The sequence below is a fragment of the Solanum verrucosum genome, unplaced genomic scaffold (genome assembly GCF_900185275.1).
Source record: "Solanum verrucosum unplaced genomic scaffold, falcon-dt-bn FXZP01000274.1, whole genome shotgun sequence".
Taxonomy (NCBI): Eukaryota; Viridiplantae; Streptophyta; class Magnoliopsida; order Solanales; family Solanaceae; genus Solanum; species Solanum verrucosum.
Genome location: NW_026020258.1, coordinates 1,128,811 through 1,152,352, shown reverse-complemented (window position 1 = coordinate 1,152,352; position 23,542 = coordinate 1,128,811). Strand labels below are relative to the sequence as shown.

At 31.0% G+C, this 23,542-nt stretch overlaps 1 protein-coding gene across 2 annotated transcripts; it reads left to right on the top strand.

Annotated features, from left to right (window-relative positions):
• The first annotated feature begins 1,794 nt into the window (after positions 1–1,794).
• Positions 1,795–6,039, top strand: LOC125833316 (uncharacterized). Of its 2 annotated transcripts, none has more exons than XM_049512459.1 (8): positions 1,795–2,142; positions 3,040–3,389; positions 3,531–3,780; positions 4,126–4,291; positions 4,398–4,500; positions 4,570–4,698; positions 4,983–5,198; positions 5,277–6,039. In XM_049512459.1, exons 1-8 carry the CDS (start codon positions 1,950–1,952, stop codon positions 5,553–5,555), a joined length of 1,686 nt encoding a protein of 561 aa, XP_049368416.1. In that variant the 5' UTR covers positions 1,795–1,949; the 3' UTR covers positions 5,556–6,039. The 2 variants fall into 2 exon arrangements, with proteins under 2 accessions (XP_049368416.1, XP_049368417.1); XM_049512460.1 differs by having other exon boundaries at positions 1,832–2,142; positions 4,165–4,291.
• Positions 6,040–23,542: the final 17,503 nt, after the last annotated feature.

The following is a 23,542-nucleotide window of genomic DNA, read 5'->3' as shown; positions in this document are numbered from 1 at the left end:
ATACAATTATCTAAGGTGTTTCTTAAGAAAATAACACAAAATATGATATCAATGCTGACACTAAAATATTCAACAAAAAATAATAATGAAAATGCATAAAATAAATATTGTAAATTAATAAGACATAATGAAAATGATTATAATTTAAAAGTACTCATACATGCTAAAATAAGTCTAATAAGTAATAAGTATTTAAGTACATGATCAAATATTAAAGAAAACTTAAAATTAGGTTATGTATCATAAATGTTTAAGCCAATGTAAAGCTAAAGAACAAATATTCAACATTATTGTCACTCTTAGTGTTGAATTAATTTATTTTGTTACCATCAATACTGATTTGATTTTGATTCGAGCTTTATTAGAGTTACTAATATCTATGGATTATAACATTTATTGGACCATTCAAAATTTCAAGTATCAAAATCTAGAAATAATATGATAAAAGATTACAATTATAAAAAAGTATAAGAAATATTTAGAAATTATATTAAAGTAAATATTTTTATGTATAAAATAAATTTTAAAACTAATATATATATTGTCGGATTAGTTTGACCTCATGGTGATTTTTTTTTTAGTTAAAATCAATCAACTCAAGTATAGTGAGTTTTTTTTTCAATATCAAATCAAGTCAATCAAATCATTAGTCGGATTTTATTCAATTTGACTTGATTCAATTTTTGGTTCAATTTCGTAATTTCAAATAAAATAATAAAAATCATAAATTCTAACTTGTAGCTTGTGTTTATATATATAAAAAAAAATTGTATGTGTGTTTTAAAGGAAATTGGAAGACAAAATTAGGAGGTGAGATTAATATAAGTTGAACTATCCAAGGAAGTGAGCAAAATTAGGCAAGTCCAGCCAAACGCCCTTTTATTAAATAAAAGAAGAAGAAAAATGAAATACGTCGATTATTTGCTGGAAAGCAGACGTCACCATCAGCGGTCATCGTGTGTGTGGGAGTCCCATCTATATATACTTCCATTTATTACTTTCTCCGTCTATTTTTAATTTTTTAATATATTATTTTGAAATATTTAATGATAATATTTATCTAATTTATAAAGTCAATAAAAGAATTTATGATTTTGTATTTATTTTAATCTTGATATTAAATATTATTCATTTTTCTAATAGGAATGAATTGATAAAATTAGCTCTATCAATTACTACTTTTTAATTTACGAGTTAAGTTAATAATAGACAGTGAAGAGGAAGGAAGGAGAGGGAATATTAGTAATATAAAACAAAAAGGAAGGAAGGCAGGAATTTGGTGAATAAGAGTGGCACTCCATTACAGCTGGATAATGTCTTGTTGTGTGTGGGGTAACTTTTCACATGACATCTTTTTTATTCAGCTGAAAATGCTTATCTTTATCTCCTCCTTTCTTGTGAGTAACACCTATTTTCTTGCTTGCTTGTGTTAATTATACTAATAAAATTATGTTTTGCAGCAGAAAAGAAGACAAAAAAAAGTGTCTGCTGGCATGGTTGTTCTACGTATTTGCCTTGTATCTTCCACTAAATTATTTGTTACTCACGAACGAGTACTGTCTACTGACTTAATTTTACACAGATTCTCCTCGAATATCGCACCAGGTATCATCAAATGCATTTGGTCTTTCAGCTTTAACCATATATTTGTGTAAATAAAAGTTTTGTTATTCTCATTTTTAAACCATGTATATATATATATGATGTTGATTAATTTATTCCTTCATCAACTATATATCACTGTTTTCTTCATAGATGTTAAGCCTATTAAACTGATGAGATTTATTCTTGCAGTTGGAACAAAAGTACAACAACTATTACTGCGCCTAATTAATTCCTACACAAGTTGGTAGCACCTAATGAAATTTGTTTTGATTTTAATTTCTTCTTTCTGATAGAAATAATTAGTAGCATGGAGGTGTGTTCAAATTTTTGAGGAAAGAGAAAATATGGAACAGAGGTCTCTTGAAAGAGTTGTTTCACAGAGGGCTCTGCAAATAGGAAGCTCATTTCCATGCCAAATTTGTGTGCTTGGCTTTCTATCTGGTGTTTGTCTCACTTCTTTATTTCTTGCTTCATTTGGTGGCCTTTCACTTTTATCTCCAATTTCAACATTCACTTCTTCTTCAACAACCTTAATAAGTAAGTAGACATCATTTTTCTTCCCTTCTCTTTCAATGTTTTTGTTTTTGTTGATAATGATGGAGCTTAGCTTGATTGTTCTATACTTATATATTCGATGATATTAAAGGTTTCAGTTTTGTTCCAAGAGTGTTTTTTAAGCAACCTAAGTTTGGAATTATTTGAATTTTTATTCAAATCCAAATAATGCCTCTACTTTGACTGTTGTCATACCTTTCTATTGAGAACAGAGGACACCGAAGTTGCTTGGATTTTTCACTCTGTGTCGACACGGGTGACCGATTTTGGGCACTTTTATCAAAATCAATGGGAAAACTCTGGACAGTTAATGATTTTTGTAATCAATACAAAAGCTAAGTTGAAATTGAAGAAAAATGAAATACCTTTTCTATGTCACTCCTTTTCCTTTAATCTCCTTCAACCTTTCTCCACATAATATCTCATAATTTAGGCTTTATAACTCTATTTTTAGGTGAATCCCCGTACTCATATCCATACAATGCATCCATATCCCCGAATCGTAAAAATGAAGGATCTGACCTCTAGATTATCGGACACCGGCACCCGAGTCCGACCAACTTAGGAGGACACCAATCTCATAGACATAGATAGGATATTGGATTAGCAGCGGCATGATTGCTGACAAATTAAATCAAACTATGGGATTTAACTATTTTGCCTAGTCATTACAATCTAAAGTTAGTGCAATAGAAAACAGTAATCAAGCTAGTGTTTATTAACGTCCTGTGTTGTGACTCTACAGATACTCCCAGTATAGTAAATGAGAAGAAAATTGGTTGTGATTGTCGTCTCTTAAGCACTAAACAATATATTATTACATCTTCCTGTCATTAGTACACAACCAGAAATAAATCTTATGTACTGACCTTGTTACAGGTGGAGACTGCAATGTTAAACAAAAGAATATAGAAAGCCGGTTCTTTTCCCACGAAAAGTTGGCACTGGGGGTACATGAGAGGGTGTCATTACTCTACTCATCTTGGGGTAATTTAGTGAATCAATCAGCAAATGAAGGCAAATCCAACTTACCAAAAGCACCTCACTTGGAGGACTGCAAGCTAAGTGCAGAAACAAATGAACGACTTGATACCCGACTTCAAAATGATAGCTTCCCTCCATGGACTATATGGAAGGGACAGTTAGATAACTTCCCGTGGACAGCTGAAGATGAACAGCTTCGATATTATAGACATCAAACAGTATCTGAAGGAGCTTATCCTCCCTGGGTATGTTATTTTCATGCATTATTTCTATGCATAACCCAATTTGTAAAAGAATGAAGATACACCTGTACTAGACATTTTTTCTTATTAAAAACTGTTAAATATAGTACCAAAGAGCGTTTCAAATATAAGAATGAATTGCAGATCAAGGGCTCAGATGAAGAGAATTACCCTTTAACAAGGAAGGTGCAACGTGACATATGGCTCCATCAACATCCTTTGAACTGCAGTGATGGAAATGTAAAGTTTCTGATAGCTGACTGGGAGAGAATACCCGGGTTCGGTATTGGTGCACAGATAGCTGGAATGTGTGGTCTTCTTGCAATAGCAATCAATGAGAAAAGGGTTCTTGTTACGAGCTATTATAACCGTGCTGACCACAATGGTTGTAAAGGTAGTTCTAACTGTCACTGCATGTTCTTTACACTTTTATATCCCTTTGGGTCATCCAGTTCAACAACAATTGACCAAATATAGTTGTAGAAACCACAGGAGATTTGAGAGCACCAAAAAGTGATAACTTTCCTATTAGTTTGATTCTATAGCATACGTCCTGTTTTGTTGTTAAACCTTCAAAAATTGATTGGTCTCTAAACAAACATTAAAATATGCAGTGTTAAGTAAGACTATGGAGTTTCTTCCTTAATGTATTTTGAAGTTGATACATGATATTGATATGCTACTTTATGTATGTGTATATGGCTATTGGTATGAAATTCTATCAATATTGCCTTCATAGGTTCATCACGCTCCAGTTGGTCTTGCTACTTCTTTCCAGAAACATCTCCTGAATGCAGAGATCGTGCTTTTGAGCTCATGAAACAAAAAGAAGCATGGGAAAAAGGGATCATAACGATAAAAGAAAACTATACGTCTAAAGAGATATGGTCTGGACGCACTCCCAGGTAAAGCTATTACAGACGCCATCGTGAAAATAAATATACACCCTGCAATAGCAACTATGGATAAAGTATTATATAATTTATGCAACTGATAGCATCTCAATTTCAGGTCATGGGGAAAACCTTGGAGTTATTTGCAGCCAACAACAGATATTAATGGAAGTTTAATTGCTTATCATCGCAAAATGGATAGGAGGTGGTGGCGTGCTCAGGTAGTAGATGCCTGTTGCTTTTTCTAGTGCATTCGCATATGTTTTTCATGATTTCTATATCTTCTCCAGGCAGTGCGCTACCTAATGCGGTTTCAGACTGAGTACACATGTAACTTGCTAAACCAAGCACGGCATGCAGCATTTGGCTGGGAAGCAGCGAGAATGGTTCTTGAAAGTCAATTTAGAGATTTTCCTGAGGTAGCAAACTCTATTCATGATCTCTTCTTGACTAGAAGATCTATCTTCATCAGGGCTATTACTTGTTCATCCAATTGTGAATTGTGATAGAGTTTATGGTTATCCTCGTTCGTCAATCAATTTAATATGGATTTCTTCTATTTCCCTATGTCCATTCCATCTTTACATTTGTGACAATCCTTAGTCTTGTTTGTTCACATGGAGAAGTAGAAAATCGATCGTTTATGATGTTTCAATGTGATTCTTTATGATTAAAAAGATCTTTTTGTCATTTTCTTTCTCAGGGAGTAGACAAGGCGGCCAAACATGACATCGAAAGTTTTGTATGGTCAAGTCATAAACCTTGGAGTCCTAGGCCAATGTTGAGCATGCATGTTCGAATGGGCGACAAGGCATGTGAGATGATAGTTGTTGGGTTCAAAGAATACATGCATCTTGCTGAGCGCATAACAAAGCACTTCCCTAATCTTAAGAGCATCTGGCTTTCGACAGAAATGCAGGTATATCTCACTTTTCTCATACTTGGCCGGGTAGTTTTTCACCCTGATTGTCATAATCACACATGTTCAACATAACAGGAAGTTGTAGATCAATCAAGACTGTACCCTCATTGGACGTTTTACTACACAAATGTGACACGCCAAACGGGTAACATGACAATGGCAACTTATGAAGCCAGTCTTGGGAGGGAGACGAGCACGAATTATCCTCTTGTTAATTTTTTGTTGGCAAGTGAAGCCGATTTCTTCATTGGAGCATTGGGATCGACGTGGTGTTTCCTCATAGACGGTATGAGGAATACCGGAGGGAAAGTCATGTCTGGATACTTGAGCGTTAACAAGGATCGATTTTGGTAGCTATACAATGGAGCTTCTAACTCCATCTATGCATAAGAAAAGTGCTAGCAGGGTGTTTGGATGCTAATCACATCAGTTCTTACATGTAAATTGTTCATTGTAAAGAAAGTAAAATTAAATTGGCATAATACATAAATATGTCATTTAACTTGGCTTCAGCTGACATCTATGCCCCAACTTTGGGCGTGCATAACTAGACACTTAAATTTGTATAAAAATTGTACAAGTTGGCACACATGTCCTACGTGACATAATACACGTAGGACATAAAATTGTCATGTAGGACGCCATATCGGACGATTGTGTCTATATGTTCAATTTTATACGAGTTTAAGTGTTTATTTGTGCATATTTGAAGTTAAAGATCATAGTTGTCAGCTGAAGTCAAGTTAAGGGTCATGTTTATATATTATGCTAATTAAAATTGCCTCACAATTGTCACAACTTCTATATAACTAATTACATTTTCTTGTAAATACATGAATTATTTTATTGAATACCTACATTACTAGTAAAGTTATCATGTAACTTAACCTACAAAAACTTAATTAATTTGATGAAAAGAGTCATCAACATTTTCTTCATCTCTCAAGGTCTTTAATTTCCTTGTTGACCATCTTTAGTTTTCCATTGATCTATCTCACTGTAAACAACTAAAATTGTGCTTCACTATATCTATATTACCTGAACAACATATACTCTTAACTTGAATGTTAAATTACTATAATATCCCTAACTTAGGTTGTGACTTTTTCGATGAGTTTGACTTTTTCGATAAGTTGTGACTTTTTAAAAAGGGTTGTGATTTTCGATGAGTTATGACTTTTTTCTAAGGGTTGAGATATTTCGATGAGTTGTGACTTTTCAATAAGGTGTGACTTTTCCAAAGATTGACTTCTCGGATAGGTCATGACTTTTCAAATAAGACACAAAAAATACTTGTTCATGCTATCCTTTATTGACTATAAATAGAGGGTTTCCTCTCATTTTTGACCCACAATTTTTTTTAATCTTCTACTCTTCTTCTTGCATTTTTTGAAAATTTAGTGTGATTTATTATCATTGAGTGAGTTCGAAGTTTAGCAGAATATGAGGTACAACTATTCTAATGAAGTAAATCGATCTATCTTGAGAGGATATATTTCTTAACCTCGAGTACTTGAAGAAATAATTCTGATAATATGATAATTATTTGTTTGCTTAATATATATATTAGTATGTAATGTTCTAATATATGAAGTTAACATGATGTAGTCTAAATTCATTTGTTTTTTTAACAATTTCTCTTGTGATGTAGATAAATGCTTCTGAATATCGTTTTCCTAAATTATTAAACTTCTCAAGAGTTAGAGAATTATCACGATTTATTTTTTTAATGCTCAAGACAAAAGAATGATTTTATTTAATAATGCTACTTATGTGATTTAGATTGTCATGAAGTTTTCTTCAAAATAGTTATTACTATATAAACATTAATTGCTCTTTTGTTTTACTGATTTATTATTTCTTAATTTTTCAGTATTTTAGACAAAGAAAAGATCATATGACTTGTAATAACGCCATGTGAAGTTTGTATTAGTTTATTTTTATTATTTATTTAATAGTTAATTTTTATGAGATAAATATTTTTATGAGTTATTATCAAGTTAACAAGATCTTCTAACTTCAAAATATATTATTTTAAAATGTTCCGAGTTCTTTTTTTTTTAAATCACGACAAATGTGAAAATATGTGAATATAAATGAATTATTTAAAAATTTTTATTTACAAAATAATTTTATATTCAGTAATATGGAATAAACATTTTCATTTTGTCCCTACCCTAAATTAAAATCTAATAACTATGAAAAATAGTAACATTAATTAAAATTTATTACAAATTCAACTATTGCACATTAATTCTTTAGCTATAAAATTATAAATTCCCTTAGTTATTACTAATTATTGCAAACGTTATTCACACTCTTTTACATTCTTTAGTTATAATATTATAAATCCTCATAGTTATTACATTAATTATTTCTATCTTTCATCATTCCTTATATTAACTTTTCACCAATAATTTTTCATATTATTATACTGCCCCAATATATGTGATAACACGATATTGTTATTTTTCCTTGAACGAATCATGCTTGGTTGAATAAATTAAAAATTGTCTACAAGTAAATGACTATATCTTTCTTAGATGTAAGATCAACATTTGATTATATATATAATTTCACAGATAGAATTTTTTTTTAAATTTTAATTATTAGTTTTTCCTGTAAAAAAAACGAAACCTTTCTTAGTTAATAACTATCTTTGATTTATGTACACCATCAATCAAGAAGTCAAATATGAGAGACAACAACGTCATATATTATGTTATAACTTATAAAATAAAAATTAATATACAAAATAGTTCTAAAAAATAAAATGTAGTTGTTCTCTTCACATGTTCATATAATATCTAAATAGTTTAACGTGGAATACACGTGCAAAGCACACCTAGTTAGATGATAAGAAAAATACACAACAAATATCATTTATAAGGTAATATTAGTGAGATACGACTAATTATATGATTGTACCTCATCAAATTGAAATAAATATATACATTATTGCATTTATCTAATAATTATTTTCATTGACTATCTTCATAGGTTCGCATGAATAAGAGATATATGATGATCCACATTGAGCATTCACAAAAGAATTTGCAATATTATTTTGTGCAAAGCTTATTATTCAAATGTTCGCTTAAATAAAAAATACTATTAACTATAACAAATATTTTCTAAATCGGTAATGGGGTTGTTTTGTTGCTGGTTAGAGTTATATATATAGATATAGGTAATGTAGGAATTACTTATGAAATATGTAACTTAGAGATTATAATGCATGAATATATTTTTTAGAATGTTTGGTTTATTGTATTAAATTATTATATATTATATAATTTTTAAAAATAAAATATTTGTTTATTATACCTTCCATATTTCGACAGTTCAATTAACTAATATTATTTATCTCTAATAGATTGAGAATAGGAAGAGCCTAGCAGTGAGCAACATCTCCATTCTTGCTCTTCAAAGGATAAATTTCTAACTTTAATATTCTTATCCATGTATTATTAATTTTTGTATTAGTTATTCCTTGTTCTTTTTTTCGTTTAAAGTATTATACAACTTAAATTTTCTATATATATATATGTCACAATCCAAAAATAATAAACTATAACACTTATCCAACCCCGGTAAGCAAACCAATTGCATGACTCTGTGCCTATAGTTGGGGAGTTTCATAATAGTTTTCCTACTAATTTTTCTGGTATTCCTCACGATAAGGGTTAGAGCCATCAATATGGACTAGGACCGTAGGGTCGGCATGGCCTAACCCGTGATTTAATAGGGCTGGACTACGATTTTTGGAGCCCAGGCCATTTAAGAAAAGGGTTTTTTAGCCCGGCCTGAATAAGTCTGCCGATTTGTGGGGCTTGAGAAATATGGATAGAGCCGGCCCGTGGGTTAAATAAAAATTAATTAAAAAAATAAAAATAAAATAGAGTATTAAAAATAACAAGAGTCTAAACTCAAAATCTATTAAAAGTTTGAAATATTACAATTTAAATATAAATTATGTTTATATAATATGTACTACATAAAATAATTTTTTCCTAAAATTTCTAGGGAATCACTACATAGGTTGTAATCTATGTAATGTTGTCATCGTTTTTATTTTTTATTATGATCATTGGAAAACAATTGGATTAATATTTCTATTTAGCTATTTATTGTTTTACTTGAAATCAAACTTAATATATATTATAAAGATAATTTTATTTGTAGATTTGATTAACAAGTAGTAACACTAACACCATGTAATTTTTTTTGTCGATATTATTATAATATTTTTAAATTATAATTTAATTAAAAAAATTATAAAAAATATACTTTTAAAAAAAGAGGGTTGGCCCGACAAAGCTCGTAGCCCATGTACTTATGGGCTGGGCCGACCATTTTCTGGCCCACACAAAAAAATGGGCTAGCTCGGCCTAGCCTGTAAAATTTCAAAGCCTGTATGGGTTAGCCTGGATGGGGTGGACCAGTCCATATTGACAGCTCTAGTAAGGGTATTGACTTAAGAATTGATTTTAGATTGGATACTCAATTCATTTCTATTTCTCCATATATAATGTAGCGTGTGTTGAGTTGAGGAAGTTGAAGGAACAATTACAGGATTTATTGAGTAAAGAATTAATAGATTGAGTGTCTTATCTAGGGTGCGCTTGTCATATTTGTGAATAAGAAGGATTGCACAATGCATGTCATGTGTATTGAATATAGGCAGCTAAAAATGTTACAATCAAGAATAAATATTATTTTCCTTGTATTGATGATCTTTTTTATCAGCTATAGAGTGGTTCGGTCTTTTCAACGATTGATTTGAGATAGAGTTACCACAACTTGAAGATTATAGCTCCAGATATTCGCAAGACATCTTTTAGCCTATATGGGCACTATGAGCTCTATGTTATATCATTTGGTTTGACTAATGCACTGACAATATTTATGAACTTGATGAATTACGTGTTCAAATCGCACTTGGATTTTTTGACAATATTTTAATATATCTTTCGCAGGGGAAAACATGAACTACAGTACTTAAAGATGATGCTTAAGGTTTTGAAGGATCAAAAGTTGTATGCTAAGTTATTCAAGTGTGAATTTCTGTTGGATACAATATCTTTCTTGGGTCACATGGTAAGTAATAAGGGTATTAGAGTTGATTCAAAGAAGATTAAGGTTTTCTCACAGTTAGTCCAAACCGACTACACCTACAGAAACTTAGAGTGTCTTAGGCCTGACAAGTTATTGTAGGTGGTTCATAAAGGAATTTTGGTTATACTGAAATCATTCACATGCTTGACACAAAAAGGTGTTCTATCCAAGTAATCGTGTGAGTGTGAGCTTTCAAAAGCTCAAAACTATATTGACCATGGTGTCAGTTTTGACATTAATTATCATTAGGATCTAAGTGTTATGTTGTGTAATATGATGTTCCACATATCGATTTGGGATGTGTTTTGATTCGTCTACATAACTTAAGATGCATGAGAACTACTCCACTCAAGACATGGAGTTGACACTTGTCTTGAATGTGTGAAAACAATACTTATAAAGTGTGCATTGCGAGGTATTCATATTCATCGTAACCTAAACTACATTTTCAAATAGAAAAACTTGAATTTGAAGCAGCTTGGATGGTTTGGGTTACTCAAAGACTATGATATATATTACTGTTATACACCACTAGGGCAAGATTGGTGTGATTAGGGATGACATAATGAATAAATTATATGGGTATCCATTCAAATTACCCATCTTAAATGAGTTGGGTACCCAAATTATTTAAAATAGGTACAAACTCATATTACCCATTTGAAAATGGTAATGAGACTTATTTATAAAAGAAAGAAAAGTGACATTAATAAATCTTTTTTGAGGTGTAGGTGGTCGGGGTAGGGGTAGGGGGTAGGGATAAGGAAAAAATCTTTAAAAATTTTGAAAAACAAATTGATCTTTTGGGAAGAGGCTGGTAGGGGGTGGGGGGTCGGAGTAGTAAAAGATAATTATTTTTTAAAAAAATGGAGTAGTAAGAAATAGATTTAATTAAAAAAACAAATTTAATTTTTGAGACGTTGGGGTTGGAGTAGTAAGAATAAATTTAATTTATAAAAATAAATTTAGTTTTTTGAGGCGTTGGGGTTGGGGTAGGGGTGGGCAGGTAGGGGGTTGGGGCCGGAACAGGGGTGGGGGTGATAAAATATTTTAATTTTCTTAAGAAAATAAATTTAAAAGGTTTTCTTTGTGGGTTGGAGGGGGTGAAGAGTGGGTAAGAGATTTTTGCTTTTGAAAGTTTTAACATGATCCCTATAATAATATGTATATATATCCATATTTACCCATATTATTCATTGGATAACTCGTTTTTACCCATTTAAAATAGGGAAAAAGGATAAATATATCCTCGAACTTTGATAAATGGTACGTCTATGCCCTTCGTATACTTTTCGTCCATCTTAGCCCCTGCCGTCCAATTATCGTTGCACATATGCTCCTCTCACTAACGACATTCTCATTCTGTACACGTGGCTAACTCCTAAGCAACTACCCGGTTGATCATTGCTTTTAACCCATAAACTAGGAACCCACCCCATAACCCACCCGATTTGTATCTAAAATATACTAAGTCAAAATTAAAAGACCCAAATATCCTAGGTCACTTTCGTATCTCACAAACCCTAGCCTTCATCAGTAAAGTTCGTGATTCCATAGTTTGTTGGTCGATTCCACTGCGTGTTCGTTGATTCATTGTGTGTTCGTCATATCACTAAGATCCCGTCAAAGGTACCCATGATTTCACGCTGTTCATTTCACATATATTTTTTTCTGTTTTCGATTTTCATTCGTAGGTAGTAAAGAAATGTGTTGTTGCATTTTGATTTTCACTTGTTTCTTTAATTTTGTGTAGAATATATAATGAAAATGTAGGGGTTTGTTCACTTTTATCTGCTCAAATGAACTTCGTTTTCTAGGGTTTCACTTTAGAGTCTTTTTATGCGGTTTGTTAGGCTTTATGTTAAAGAATTATTTTTTTTTGTTTGTGTTTAGATGTGTTGGGTTGGTAGTGTCATTTTCTGTTCCTTGTGTTTCAGATTGTCTCCCCTTTCTTTATTCCATTTCTTTGTCTTTATGCCCTTTCTTCATGCCTTTATGTTGTAAGTCCATAAGAAATAATTGATAGTTGTTATTAATTTCATTCTAACTAAGAAATACAAATTACTTGTATGAATTACTAATTGTGACTAGAGATAAATATATTGTCTACTCTTGAACTCGGGAGAGAATAGAGGGATAGAATGTGGAATATAAGGAGCATGATATTTTCTTGCATATCACTTAAATTGATTTGTGCCTAGGATAGGGATATACCTAGGTACCTTACTTGGCTCAAATACGGGAAGACAACGTAATGCTCCATAGTCGGTCCAGTCTATCCCCGCTCAATAATGTAGTTAGGCTGTCAATTGTGGTAGACGGTTAGAGGTCGGGAGACCATGACTATATTATCAACCCCGTGAATCAATAACTAGACAATCAAATAAGTTGATGAAATTGATGCTAAACATGATTGTTAGTTAAATCATAACCCTAGATCGATTCATTCATTGATTGTGTAAACATATATCTTTTCTTAGTTAATTGCTTTTTAGTTATTTTATCTTAATTTTTAGTTTAGTTAATATATATTCATCTTCTGAAATCCTCCCTTAAATAAATAATTAGAATTAGTATAATTTAGTAAATGGTTAATTGACAACTTCTTTGGGTTCGATAATCCGGTTCTTTTAAGAGCCACTATATTACTTGCGCGATCGCGTACACTTGTGTGTGCAATTGGGAGCAACAACGTGGCTAACTCCTAAGCAACTACCCGGTTGACCATTACTTTTAACCCATAAACTAAGAACCCGCCCCATAACCCACCACCTAATTTGTATCTAAAATATACTAAGTCAAAGTAAAAAGACCCAAATATCCTAAGTCACTTTCATATCTCACAAACACTAGCCTTCATCAGTAAAGTTCGTGATTCCATAGTTTGTTGGTCGATTTCACCGCGTGTTCGTCGATTCATCGTGTGTTCATCATATCACTAAGATCCAGTCAAAGGTACCCACGATTTCACGCTGTTCATTTCACATATATTTTTTTTTGTTTTTGATTTTCATTCGTAGGTAGTAAAGAAATATGTTGTTGCGTTTTGATTTTCACTTGTTTCTTTAATTATTGTGTAGAATATGCTTTTTATAGTGAAAATGTAGGGGTTTGCTCACTTTTATCTGCTCAAATGAACTTCGTTTTCTAGGGTTTCACTTTAGAGTCTTTTTATGCGGTTTGTTAGGCTTTATGTTAAAGAATTATTTTTTTTGTTTGTGTTTAGATGTGTTGGGTTGGTAGTGTCATTTTTTCTGTTCCTTTTGTTACATATTGTCTCCCCTTTCTTTATTGTATTTCTTTGTCTTTATGCCCTTTCTTCATGCCTTTATGTTATAGGTCCATAAGAAATAATTGATAGTTGTTATTAATTTCATTCTAACAGTAGGATCACTTGTTTAATTGTTAATTAGTAGTGTCTAATTATCTCACATACTTTAAGAGGGACCACTAGTTTAATATTATTTTAGTTAGTTCATTTGTGAGTACTTATTAACTAACTTGTGACTGACTTACTAACTGAGTTACTTGTTAAATAATTCCCAAGTCTAATTTTTGTCACTTAATAACTAAGAAATGCAGCTTACTTATATGAATTACTAATTGTGACTTACTAACTAACTAAGGTAACTTGCTTATATGACTTACTATGTGGCTGTGACTTACTAACTTACTATGTGACTGTGACTTACTAACTTTCTATGTGACTATGACTTGCTAACTAGTTCCTAATTGACTTAATAACTAACTAATGTGACTGACTGACTTACTTATATGACTAATTACTAAATGTGACTTAATGACTTATTAACTTACTTTAATCCTAATGTGACTACTAACTATGTCACTGCCTTATGCTTACTAACTAATGTGACCTATAACTTTCTTATTTCTTATTGTAACTTACTTGTGTTATTTACTAACAATGTAACTGCCTTATGCTTACTAATGTGACTAACTGACTTACTTATATGACTTACTAAATGTGATCTAATGACTAATTAACTTACTTTAATTCTAATGTGACTTAATGACTAATTAACTTGTGTTATTTACTAACAAGGTGACTGCCTTATGCTTACTAATGTGACTGACTAAATTATTTGTTAAATTTTGTAAGACTTAAGTAATTCCTAATTGACTTAACTGGCTTAATAACTAACTAACACTACTAAAAAATCAGTGAATATCGATCTCCGGATGGCGGTATTCTCTGAAATACCGACCTAAAATCGACATCCCAGCTTAGGTCGGAAAAAGCTTGGTCGCTATTCCATACCGACCTCTAGAGGTCGGTATTTACTGACCTCTCGAGGTCGGTTTTTATTTTATGTCGAAATATTTATTTTTTTAAAATTCCGACCTCTAGAGGTCGGTATTTTTATTTTTTCATTTTGAGATTCTGACCTCCGGAGGTCAGTATTTTTATTTTTTGTAATGTTGAAATTATGACCTCCGGAGGTCGGTATTTTTATTTTTGTAATGTTGAAATTCTGACCTCCGGAGGTCGGTATTTTTATTTTTTTTAGTTTTGAAATTCTGACCTTCAGAGGTCGGTATTTTTATTTTTGTAATGTTGAAATTCTGACCTCTAGAGGTCGGTATTTTTATTTTTGTAATGTTGAAATTCTAACCTCCGGAGGTCGGTATTTTTATTTTTATAATGTTGAAATTCTGACCTCCGAAGGTCGGTATTTTTATTTTTGTAATGTTGAAATTCTGACCACCGGAGGTCGGTATTTTTATTTTTGTAATGTTGAAATTCTGACCTCCGGAGGTCGGTATTTTAATTTTCTATTTTTGAAATTCCGACCTCCGGAGGTCGGTATTTTTATTTTTAATTTTTGAAATTCCGATCTCCGGATTTCGGTTTTCTGCTGCAAAACAGGCAGCAAATTGCTGCAATTTTTCCTTGCCCACCAGCATATTTATACCAAAACAACCCAAAGCCAAATAAGCTTCATCCAACCAAAACAACCCAAAGCCAAATAAAATTCATCTAACCAAAACAACCCAAAGCCAAATAAACTTCATCCAACCAAAACAACACAATATTTTCAACATATACATTAAACTATTTCAAAATAAACTTCATCCAACTTCAAAATAAATTAAAATATGATCAAATTAAACAAATCCAAAAATATAGAAGTCTAAAATGTCAAATAGATACAACTACTCCTCATGACCCTCACTCTCCTTATCAGACTTACCATTCTCATCACCCTCACTTTCCTTATCAGACTTATCATTCTCACCACCCTCCTGATCAGATCCATCACTGCTGGCAGGACATGGAGGAAGAATATTTCCTGATTCAAAAAAAAAGTTAGTTGGGCCTGAAGCGCTGCATACCTCTTGTTCTCTACCTCATTTGCTGCCGCAATCTCCTCCTCTCTCTTCTTCTCTCTTTCAGCTACAACAGCAAGCTCGGCATTGAGATAAGCTATCTTACTCTCCATTGCAGATATTGTCTCTCTATCCCCGCCATCAAAGCTTGAGGATGATGAACCACAATACCAAGACTTCTTCTTCTGATACGTCTTTTCTGGATAGCCGTAGACTGAACCTCTAATCGGTTCACCAGCACTCTGTTTCCAAAGATTCTCGTTTTCTTCTTGTGTAAATGGTCTGTCCTGACTCTCAAGAGGTAGAGTACTACGATATTCCTGAGATATTCGTATATACCTATCCTGTAATTTAAACAAAGAACTCTACGAATAAGAATGTAATATATACAAGGAAAAGAAAAAAATATTAGTTTGAATGGAGTTCTTACATATGTCTCTTGAGCACGTGGCTCAATCCATCTTTCTTCTTCTGTGGGGTTCGTACTCTTCTTGACGTGAGTAACCTTGAACATCTCTGGTACAGCTACCGGCCTACCTAACTCTTTTTCCTGCAAATAACATATATAGAATTTGATCTCATTAATCTCCAAAAAGTACTTATCAAAAAAGAAAAAAATTATTTTACTAAATTAAGAATGTATCCCATTCTTTCCTTCCTAGTAACCTGGCTAATAGCTCCACCAGTGTGCAAAGAGCCTCCCTTTTCTGATGCACGAGCCATCTTCCCAATCTCACTCCTCTTTTTAAATTTTTCATCAGTACTCCAATGTTTCAGTAACAGAGCCCATCGATCCGGTAACATAAACTTAGGAATTCTGTTTTCTCTTCGACAATCACAAAATGTGCTAGAAAGCAACTTTGAAGCTTTAAGCTTGAAGTTCACTTGAACGTCATCCTCGTGTTCGGGAGCCCATACATAATATTTCTGTAATAAAAAATAACTAAATATTTATTGTTCAAATGACTAGAGAATTTAAATGTATATGATGTGAATTTAATTTATATATATTATTACCTTAAATTCATTGAACATCTGCCCTTGGGTGTTAAGTGGAATCGAACTCCAATTCGGATACACACCATTATAGTGAGTTCCGATGCACTTTAAAATAATCTTTGCCATACTCACATCCGGACGTAAGCTGAAATACACGTTCATTGACGAAGTAGAGTAAACAAAAAATAATCAATCAATTAAAATATAAATAGATAAATGAAAGATGAAACATAATTAAATCATACTTGTATCCTTAATGGCTCGATGACGAGTCTCCGAAAATTGTCTCTATCGCCTGGCTGAGGACCATGTCCATGTGCATCTGAGTGCTGGGTGGTGGGAGTATTAGGCACTGAGCCATTGGATTCAAGGTGAAGATTGGAAAGTCCAATTGATCCACTACTAGTATTCAAACTGTTGCACTGACTAGCACTAGTTGATGGTATGTTAGACCCACGACCAAGATGTGAATAAGCCTGCAATGTTTGGTAACCCGAATTAGGTGCCACAGTGGGTGTAGATATAGTATAACCAGATTGTGGAGCCACATGAGTAGAGGCATTATGTGACTGGTGTGTCGAGTGAGTAGTTGAAACTGAGGCTCTTTTTGAAATATTAACTCGAGAGGGCTTATCAGATATCACGACCCCAGTGGGCCTTCTCATAGCATTGGCCTTAAATTTCTTTTTTGGATTAGCGGATTTTTTTGATTTACCCTTGTATTTATCTACCATCTATATCAATTAAATATAAAGATTAAAACAAAGTAGTACAAAATAATGTCACAATGTCGAACAGATATATCAAACAAAGTTATCTTAACATAAGGCTTAATCCAAATAGTCTTTCACAATGTCGAACAAACGTTAAAACTACTAAAATATAAAGTATATTCAAATATGAATAGCTAACACCAACTAAACATACAAATTGTTATTTATCTTTCACCTGGGACATTTCACTTTAGTTTATGTTTAACTTTTTTGGCTTTTGGAATTGCTTTCAGCTCAAAATGGGCAGACTGAGGTGGGCAGGAGTTTCCCCAAAATCTATCATTCAAATTGCTTTGGTAATATTATTGAAAACTGTTGCAATGTTGTTCAATTTACAAGTTATATTTCAAAAAAGTGGTAATATTGTCCCTAAACTCTTTTTCTCCATTTCCAGTCACAACACTTAGTTTCTGCAAATTCAATGATCAATAAAGGAAATGTGTGTTCACATGTTTCAGAATATCTACCTACATTACTTAAAAATCGATGTAAGAGGCTTACATTGAACTGTAACTTGTGAGATTGAACTCTTTTCTATGTATCAAACTCTGCAATTCTAAGGATTCTTTGACATGACTCATGAACTACTTGTCATTAATTGAGCTAAGTGTCAACACTAGATGGACACAAATCGATCTTGCAAGAAAATCAATTTTGTCATCAATAGGATCAACTAGTGTTGGTACTTATGCTTAACAAACACATTATTCCTAAATTAAAGCTTAATATCAACACTAGATGGACACAAATCGATCTTGCAAGACGCGTTAAAAGTACTAAATAGTCTTTCACAATGTCGAACAAAAGTTAAAACTACTAAAATATAAAGTATACTCAAATATGAATAGCTAAAAATCCACCAACTAAACATACAAATTGTTATTCATCCTCTTCGGAAGTTTCTTCATCATCTATCCATTCACATGCATCATCTTCAAAAGTTTCCTCCTCATCTATCCATTCATCCTCTTCGAAAGTTTCCTCCTCATCCTCCTCCATATTTGTTGGCATATCTAACTCTTCTCTATTAACTTCTTCTAAAATGTGATCAGGATGCTCCAAATTCATTTCTAACTCAACATCCACTACTTGATGAACACTTGATATTACATTTTGATATGCAACATCCAATTCATTCTCAACTTCCACTCGCCCCATCGGTTTAGTTTTGATTACAACCTAGCAATCAGACTTATCCCTACGCAACGGATAAGGAGCATAGTACACTTGCTTAGCATTTTGTGCAATAATAAAAGGATAATAAGCCTCATACTTCCTAGTGTGCTTGACTTCAATGATATTATGCTGCTTAAGCTCCCTCGTACCTCTTGAAGTTGGATCAAACCACTTGCATTGGAAAAGTACTATTCTTTTGATTGGCCAACCCGAATACTCCAACTCTACAATCTCCTATAGGACGCCAAAATAATAAACATTACTTATTTTAACTAACCCACACTATTTATTTTAACTTATTTAAACAACTTAACAAATTTTTAACTTTAACTACATTAGTTTTGACTTAATTCCAAAACTAAATTCACTAACTAAACGACATTATTTATTTTAACTTATTTAAACAACTTAACAACTTTTTAACTTTAACTACATTAGTTTTGACTTAATTCCAACAACTAAATTCACTAACTAACCCACATTATTTATTTTAACTTATTTAAACAACTTAACAACTTTTTAACGTTAACTAATTTAGTTTTGACTTAATTCCAACAACTAAATTCACTAACTAACCCACATTATTTATTTTAACTTATTTAAACAACTTAACAACTTTTTAACTTTAACTACATTAGTTTTGACTTAATTCCAACAACTAAATTCACTAACTAACCCACATTATTTATTTTAACTTATTTAAACAACTTAACAACTTTTTAACTTTAACTACATTAGTTTTGACTTAATTCCAAAACTAAATTTACTAACTAAACGACATTATTTATTTTAACTTATTTAAACAACTTAACAACTTTTTAACGTTAACTAGTTTAGTTTTGACTTAATTCCAACAACTAAATTCACTAACTAACCCACATTATTTATTTTAACTTATTTAAACAACTTAACAACTTTTTAACATTAACTACATTAGTTTTGACTTAATTCCAACAACTAAATTCACTAACTAACCCACATTATTTATTTTAACTTATTTAAACAACTTAACAACTTTTTAACTTTAACTACATTAGTTTTGACTTAATTCCAAAACTAAATTTACTAACTAAACGACATTATTTATTTTAACTTATTTAAACAACTTAACAACTTTTTAACGTTAACTAGTTTAGTTTTGACTTAATTCCAACAACTAAATTCACTAACTAACCCACATTATTTATTTTAACTTATTTAAACAACTTAACAACTTTTTAACTTTAACTGCATTAGTTTCGACTTAATTCCAACAACTAAATTCACTAACTAACCCACATTATTTATTTTAACTTATTTAAACAACTTAACAACTTTTTAACTTTAACTACATTAGTTTTGACTTAATTCCAAAACTAAATTTACTAACTAAACGACATTATTTATTTTAACTTATTTAAACAACTTAACAACTTTTTAACTTTAACTGCATTAGTTTTGACTTAATTCCAACAACTAAATTCACTAACTAACCCACATTATTTATTTTAACTTATTTAAACAACTTAACAACTTTTTAACATTAACTAGTTTAGTTTTGACTTAACTCCAACAACTAAATTCACTAACTAACCCACATTATTTATTTTAACTTATTTAAACAACTTAACAACTTTTTAACTTTAACTACATTAGTTTTGACTTAATTCCAGAACTAAATTTACTAACTAAACGACATTATTTATTTTAACTTATTTAAACAACTTAACAACTTTTTAACTTTAACTACATTAGTTTTAACTTAATTCCAACAACTAAATTCACTAACTAACCCACATTATTTATTTTAACTTATTTAAACAACTTAACAACTTTTTAACTTTAACTGCATTAGTTTTGACTTAATTCCAACAACTAAATTCACTAACTAACCCACATTATTTATTTTAACTTATTTAAACAACTTAACAACTTTTTAACTTTAACTGCATTAGTTTTGACTTAATTCCAACAACTAAATTTAATAACTAACCCACATTATTTATTTTAACTTATTTAAACAACTTAACAACTTTCTAACTTTAACTACATTAGTTTTGACTTAATTCCAAAACTAAATTTACTAACTAAACGACATTATTTATTTTAACTTTTTTAAACAACTTAACAACTTTTTAACTTTAGCTACATTAGTTTTGACTGAATTCCAAAACTAAATTTACTAACTAAACAACATTATTTATTTTAACTTATTTAAACAACTTAACAACTTTTTAACTTTAACTGCATTAGTTTTGACTTAATTCCAACAACTAAATTCACTAAGTAACCCACATTATTTATTTTAACTTATTTAAACAACTTAACAACTTTTTAACGTTAACTGGTTTAGTTTTGACTTAATTCCAACAACTAAATTCACTAACTAACCCATATTATTTATTTTAACTTATTTAAACAACTTAACAACTTTTTAACTTTAGCTACATTAGTTTTGACTGAATTCCAAAACTAAATTTACTAACTAAACGACATTATTTATTTTAACTTATGTAAACAACTTAACAACTTTTTAACTTTAACTGCATTAGTTTTGACTTAATTCCAACAACTAAATTCATTAATTAACCCACATTATTTATTTTAACTTATTTAAACAACTTAACAACTTTTTAACGTTAACTAGTTTAGTTTTGACTTAATTCCAACAACTAAATTCACTAACTAACCCACATTATTTATTTTAACTTATTTAAACAACTTAACAACTTTTTAACTTTAACTACATTAGTTTTGACTTAATTCCAAAACTAAATTTACTAACTAAACGACATTATTTATTTTAACGTATTTAAACATATTAACAACTTTTTAGCTAGTGTTGGTACTTATGCCCAACAAATATATTATTTCTTAATTTAAAGCTAAGTGTCAACACTAGATGGACACAAATCGATCTTGCAAGAAAATCAATTTTGTCATCAATAGGATCAACTAGTGTTGGTACTTATGCTCAACAAATATATTATTTCTTAATTTAAAGCTAAGTGTCAACACTAGATGGACACAAATCGATCTTGCAAGAAAATCAATTTTATCATCAATAGGATCAACTGGTGTTGGTACTTATGCTTAACAAACACATTATTCCCAAATTAAAGCTTAATATCAACACTAGATGGACACAAATCGATCTTGCAAGAAAATCAATTTTGTCATCAATAGGATCCACTAGTGTTGGTACTTATGCTTAACAAATATATTATTTCTAAATTTAAAGCTAAGTGTCAACACTAGATGGACACAAATCGATCTTGCAAGAAAATCAATTTTGTCATCAATAGGATCAACTAGTGTTGGTACTTATGCTTAACAAACACATTATTCCTAAATTAAAGCTTAATATCAACACTAGATGGACACAAATCGATCTTGCAAGAAAATCAAGTTTGTCATCAATAGGATCAACTAGTGTTGGTACTTATGCTCAACAAACATATTATTTCTAAATTTAAAGCTAAGTGTCAACACTAGATGGACACAAATCGATCTTGCAAGAAAATCAATTTTGTCATCAATAGGATCAACTAGTGTTGGTACTTATGCTTAACAAACACTCGATGGGCACAAAAAAATTATCACAAAATTAAAGCCAAGTATTAATACTAGATGGACACAAACACATTATTCAAAACAATTGTATTTGAACTTAAGAAATTTAGAAGCACCAACCTTATCTCCAACTTTGATGAAAGAAGCAATATAGTCTTGTATCAACTTTTTTACATGTTGAGCTTCCTCAGTTGCCTAGCACGAAAAGTTCTTAAATTAGTTAAATATAAACTTCATATCCAAAAATATTAGTTATATATATATATATATATATATATATATATATATATATATATATATTCAAGTTTTAATAATTTCAAGTTTCAATTCAAGTTCATATATTTCTAAACTTAATTAGTTATATATTCAAGCTAATTAGTTCCAATTTCAAGTTCATATTCCTAATTAAGTTCAATTTATAGTAAATTCAAGTTATAATTAATTATAAGTTCTAATTAAGTTGTAGTTCAAATCTCTAAAATTCTAAATTCAAACTAGCTAGCTAGTGTCCCAACTTCAAACTATTAATTAGTCCTAAAAAATCAAATATAATTCAAACTATTAGTCCTAAATTCCAAATTCAAACAAGCCTTAAAATCACAAATTGAAAGTACTCCTAGAATTCAAAAATCAAACTATAGTGCTAAAATCCTAAATTCAAACTATTAGTAGTCCTAAAATCTCAATAATAATTCAAACTAGTCCTAAATTCAAAATTCAAACTAGTATTAAAATCACAAATTCAAACTAGCCTAAAATCCCAAAATCTAACTAGTGCTAAAATCCTAAATTAAAATTAGCTAGCTATTCCTAATCCCATATTCAAACTATTAGTCCTAAAATCTCAATAATAATTCAAGCTAACTCAAGTAATACCCAAATTCAAACAACTCCTTAAATACCCTAATCAATCTAATCTTACAATTCCAAAATCAAACTAATTAACTCAAGAAATACCGAATTTCAAACAAATCCTAAGATACCCTAATTCAAACTAACCCTAACATTAAAATTTTCAATTCACAATCAACAAACACAAACTAACAATCAAATAATCTCTAATTCAAACTAACAATCAAAAACCCTAAATCATTCACTTACTAACTAACAATCAATCAAACTAACGATCAATAAAACTAAGTATATTAGTACTCTAATTTTGAGATACTTCAACTAAATAGAAACAAAAGTAATCTTTTATAGAGGTTCTAAAAATTCACCTTGAGTAAGAAGGTCGGGGATGGTGGCGCGAACTGAGAAAGCTAATATGGAGGCGGCGCCGGTCGGGATGGAGGCGGCGCGACCTTCCTCTGCAACTGCGCGACCGTCCTCTGCTGCTGCGCAACTGTCCTCTGCAGCTGCGCGACCTTCCTC